A 5482-nucleotide genomic window follows, 5' to 3' on the forward strand; every position below is an offset into this window, starting at 1 on the left:
GCAGGAATGTTTAGATTTGCAATTAGCACAGCATAAGCAGAGTACTAAATCTGAAAATCAGCTCTCTGAAGTCTGATATGTAAAGGAAAGGAAAATGAATGTATTACCTGTTTGAAATCCATGCTTTGGAGAGGAATTCAGCTGCCTTTTAGCACTTGATGGAGATGTATCTCATAGACCTGAATTGTTCCAAACCCTTTCAGCTGTTTGAGTTCTCCTTGCTGTGTTGTGTATAACTCAAAGGTCTGCAAATCAGTGCAGTGATTGCCATTTTTGGAGCTGCTGCAGACACTGGTGCCAAGTGCTTTGGAAGATGGATAATAACCCAAGCTGTGTCTTCAGAAATGGCCTTTGCTTTACGCTCAGTTTCATTTCCTAATGCACTGGTTCTAGAGCCTTCTGCAGCCTGAATTCTGCTCTTACAATTTATAGATTTCTGCTGCAGATCCTCTGCATGAGCAGGATCTAAAATTCCCACTCTTAGAGCTGCTCTGAGCAGTTTTTCAGTGTGAGGATGCTTTTTCTCGGTGCATTGTGCAAGTTGAGAAAATTGTTGTGTTTTCTGCATTCTTGGGGTTTGGGTTTTTTTAAAGCAGGAATTTCAAAATCCAACAATAGTGGCCATTAACTCCTGTAAGTCCTTCTGTGGCATTGATTCCATAAGGGAAGTAGTATCTGGAATATTCTTTGGTTTTAGTGTTCTGGATTATGTCAGAATAAAGTGCAGAGTGTATCACAAATTTATTTGTGAATGGCTGCAGCTTAATGAAAGAAAAAATCCTTGTGGCACTGGGTCCTTACCAGAGATGTTTGTCACAAGATACTCTGTTTTACAGGGTAAACACAAACATTAGTAAGCAGAAAGTAAAGATACTTTATTATTGAAGGGCTTCCTCTCAGAAGCTGAAGAAAATCTCATTTGTATTTAATAATTTATAAAACAAACCCCCAGTACATCAAACTGGGAATATTTGCCCAAATGTTTACTTTGTGCATTTCGTATGAGGCCTTGTAAGTATCTAAATAACCAATTTTCGTTTGCAATTTGACAAAAGAAAACATTCAGAGACGTTTAGAGGGAACACCCAGACTGCTGAGCTGAGGAACAGACTGCAGGGTAAGGCTTGGTCCTGAGCAGGGCTGTGTTCAGCTCTGCCTGACTCTGGGGTGGCTCCTGCTTTTCCAGTGCTTCTGGGATTCACCTGGCAAATCAAACAGCTGGGAGGCTGAAAGTACCAGAAAGAAAAATTCTGAGTGTTTTTAAACAAAACCAAGAGTTTTTACCTTTTCACACCCCCCTTTTTCCAATGTTTTAGCTCCCTGGATGTGAGACTGGGTAAAGTCAGCCTCTGGTGGGTGACACTGGTCACTGGACTTCTCCTGAGCCTAGGAAAAGGTGACTTCTGACTCTTAATATGTCCAGAGAAATATTCACATTCACGTATTTGAGGGGCTGGTGCTTTTATTTTAGTGCTGTGCCAGCACCTTTGCAGGAGTCAGGGTGCTGAGCCCTTCCCAAAGCTCCTGCAGAAGGAAAATGGGAACCCTGGTGCTGTGAAATCAAACCACAATTCCTTTTTCTTAAAGTAAGTTGCCTGTCAGTGCTCTGAAGGATTGAGCTGTGTTCACTTAATTGGGTTTGGGGAAATTGTGATAGCTTCTATTGCCAATGGATTTGTCAGCAGAAAAAATCAGAGTTCTCTTGCAGAGCCCAGAGGGCTCCACAGCTTTGCCCCGTGTGGGAATGGCTCTGCCAGGCAAACAAAGAAGTGTTGCCATCCTCAGCTGGGATGGGAACAGGGAAGGAGCAGGGCAGGATTCTCTCCCTGAACCTGGAATATGTGCAGAGCAGCCTGACCTGCCCTGAGGAGGCTGCTGGCCTCTTTTTTGTCTGATGGTTTTACTGCTCCTTTTGTGGTCTGAGCTGTGCAGTAAATCCAGGGAGAGGGAGCACTTTGCTTCCTGGCTTTGATTGGATTTGAGTGCTTGTAATGCTCATTTATCCATGCAGAAATGCAGCAAGATTGGCTGGGGGGGTCTGCCCTGAGAGAGGTACCTTTGGAGACTCAGGAATATTTGCATTCATTCCTCAGCATTTATTTTATCAATAACAAATTAGCCTTTGGATTTTTTTATTTGCATTTGGGTTTGTGTAAATCTTGGTGGGGAAGAGCTTCTGTGTGAGTTGTGACCAAAGAGGCTGAGTTTATTCCTTGAAAAAAATGGCTCTGGCCAGAGGCAGGGCTGGCAAGTCAGGAGTGGTGTGTCAAAAAATAGGGAATAATGTCCTCTGCAGGTAACAAACAGTATTTTGAGAGCTGTTGCATGCAGTGGTGCTCCATCTCATAGCCCCAAAAACTGCCAGGGCTGGGGAGTGTTGCTTTCTGCATTCCCTGTTATCCCTGCCCGGATCAGGGTCAGGACAGGAGCCAGGCCAGTAGGTCAGGCAGACCTCTACAATATTTTAAATATCCCAGCTGTTTATGTTCTGTCTTGGCCAGGTGTTGGTGTTACAGCCAGGACATCTGACAGCTGAGAGTCCCACAGTGTTTCTCCTATTTTAAACCTAGGTTTTCAGGAATGAGTGGGATAACGACTGACATTCCTGCAATTTACAGCAGTTTTGTTGTGGAAATCAGTGTTCTGTGGGTTGGATCTGAGCTGGCTGTGAGACAGGGAGTAATTGGAGCAAAAAGGCTCTGTGTACCTTGCTGCAGGAGTGGCAAAAGTTGGGAGAGAGAGGAGGAGGAAACTGAAGCACAGGCAGACATCTCTTGGAATCTTAACTCCACCCCCAGGGTTATTTTATGCTTAAATACTGGATTTTGGCCTGAGGAAGGTGAAATCCTCTGGACAGATCAGTGAGGCCAGCTTTGGGAACACCATAAATGCTCAGGTGTGGCTGTGGGTGTTTGCTGGTGACCAGGAGGGTTCTTTGTCAGCTGGGAGCAGTTCCTGAGGTGAAGGAGCACCAGGAGAGGGAGGTGCTGTTGGGAAAGCAGCAGCTGTGGGGTTGTGTGCATGGGAGAGCTCCTGGAGCTGCTGCTGGGGATTTTCTGCTGCAGAGGGAGCAGCTGAAGGCTGTGCCAGCAGCTCCTCAGAGCCTCAGGAGAGGGGGAACCTGAGAGCCAAACGTGATGTCCATAAATCACAGAATCCCAGAAGGATTTGGGCTGCCTGGGACCTTGAGGACCATCAGGCTCCAGATCTAGGTTGAAATCTCACTGCCCTCTGCACCAGGGTGTTCTCCAAGTGATCTGCAAGAATTAAAAACAGTTTCAGTTTTGGAGGTACAGAGGACTGATTTTTCTTTCCCCTTGCAAGTTTTGAATGTGTTGCTGAACAGCGAAAACATTAAAAAATAGGGAACTGCTTTTTGCTTTTAAAAATACAAATGTGGGATGTGTAAATAAAATACTTGAGTTGCTTTGATAGCAAAGGCTCTTCCAGCTTTGACCTTTCCTCAGAGGAATGTTCTGCTTTGGAAATCTCTTGAAGATGTTGCTTTCCACCCAATCCCTTGTAAACAATCCAGGAGTTTAGGATGAATAAATCTTGTCTATCCATAAGGCTAATCCTGGGTGTCCATGCAAAGCAGTGCAGGTGTCAGAGATGGGGCAGACACTTAGGCTGGAGGAGAATTTATCTGACATTACAGGGAAGATAAAGCACAGCCACACTTCCTGCCTGTCTGGGAATGTCTGAATCCTCCAGTGAAGTGGTTTATCCCTGAAATCTGAGAATGCACCTTTGGCTGTCTCAGAGCTGCTGGGAGGGCACATCCAGAGGGTTTTAAACAAAAACCACAACTCCTGGAAGGAGATCACCCTGCAGCTCAAGTTAGGAGCACCTCACACCCTCACTGCCTCTGAGGGGGATTTTGGAAGAGGGGAGTGGAGGGAGAGACAGGTGAGTATTCCAACAACTTCATTTCCAGCAGTGTTGCAACAGCCTAGGATGGCACCTTGCCTTGCAGAGCCTGTGGGTTTCTCTGTGAAGCCATTGATTTTCCTGTTGTGGCAGTAAATTTTCTTTCTGAGTCATAATGCAATTTAAATCTGAATTTTTTAATTTGGGTAACTGTTGGTTCCTCATGGGTACACTCTAGCAAGTGGCACTTTGGTAGCTGTGTGCTTTGAATTAACGAGCATTTCTTCCTGTCTCCTTTGAATCCTTGCAAAGGCTCTATGTGTCTCCAAGGAAATCCATGGATGAGAAAACAGCCTCTCCTCTGAAGTGGTGCCGGCAGGTGCTGGATAACCCCAGCCCCGAGATTGAGGCTGCCTGCAGAACCCTCATCAACAGGCTGGACCAAGGTAGGGCAGCTGCAGCCTCTGCTGCTCTGGGCTCCCTTGCAAATCTCATTTTAAGCAGGAAAATCGAGCTTAGTGTTGTCAGGCTCTTGAATTTTTAAGTTCTGTTAATATTTAAACATTTTTAAATGTAAAAATTGTGTAGAGGAAAAAATGTGCTGCTGGGGAGTGGGAAGGGAACCATGGCAAACTGTTCTTGCAGCTTCTCTGTGGTGCTGAGTGTTCCTAGTGGTGATGATTCCTCCTCTGGATATCCTACTGGATTTTCCTGCTGGATCTTCCCAGCTGCTCTTACCTGGGTGAAGAAATTGTCTGCTGCTCAAAGCTTACCACAATGAAATATTAAACTTGAAGAAGTTGTGTCACTTGGAAACCAGGTTTTTCCTCCGGTTTATCATCCCCTATAAGCACTTCCACCTGTGGGCTGTGTTAATCCTGAGGGGAAATCCCTGATTTCATCTGCCTGAAATAAAAACCTGGAATGTTGTGTGCAGTGGAAACATCTCTGATCACAGGTAGTGTTCAGAGGCCTGGCTTTGGGGCTTTGCTTTTCCACCTGGGCTTTCAGTGGTGGGACAGCTCTCACAACAGATGCAGTTCACAGGACAAAAACGAAATTATTCTGCTGTATTTTTGTCCTGGATCACCTGCAGTGCCCCTGGTGCATATCCTGCCTGTATCAGTCCAAATGGCCCCCAGGTTTGTGTAAAACAGGCAGGACACTGAGGTCCTGACAGCCTGGATCCTGAGGCGTTGCAAAGGAATCACAAACTATTTTTTACCTTCTCTAGATTCCCTCTCATGCAGCTCCCCTGGTCAGGACTTGCTGCAGGTTTACTGCAGACATGTGCTGCAGTCTCCTCTGTCCAGCTGGGCTGGGGAACCTTCAGACACAAAAGCTGTGTGTGGAGAAGTGACACTTCTGAGAGAGTCAGTGTTTGGAAGCTCAGGGATATCCCTGAGCTCTGGAATCCAGCCCCAGCTGGGTCCCCACGTTGGTGTCTGAGGGTTTGTCTCCATGGGAATGCAGAAATTCTGATTTCACTTTAACCAACAATTTGAGCCCTGTGGTTTGGAGTCTGAGGTCGCTGCTTTGGGGGTTGGTTTGGGTTATTTTAGTTTTCATTCTAACAGTGTTTGGCACTGCTTGAGATCTCAGGCTACTCTTG

At 45.9% G+C, this 5482-nt stretch overlaps 1 protein-coding gene across 1 annotated transcript in view; it reads left to right on the plus strand.

Annotated features, from left to right (window-relative positions):
- The window catches only part of LOC102045098 (SLAIN motif-containing protein-like), a 19547-nt gene that overhangs the window by 6447 nt on the left and 7618 nt on the right, over positions 1-5482 (plus strand). The window contains exon 3 of the mRNA XM_031063436.1: positions 4183-4316. Within this exon, the coding sequence (XP_030919296.1) occupies positions 4183-4316 (134 nt within the window). The remainder of the gene's footprint in view (positions 1-4182; positions 4317-5482) is intronic.

Source organism: Geospiza fortis, unplaced genomic scaffold, assembly GCF_000277835.1.
Source record: "Geospiza fortis unplaced genomic scaffold, GeoFor_1.0 scaffold412, whole genome shotgun sequence".
In the NCBI taxonomy this organism is placed as follows: domain Eukaryota; kingdom Metazoa; phylum Chordata; class Aves; order Passeriformes; family Thraupidae; genus Geospiza; species Geospiza fortis.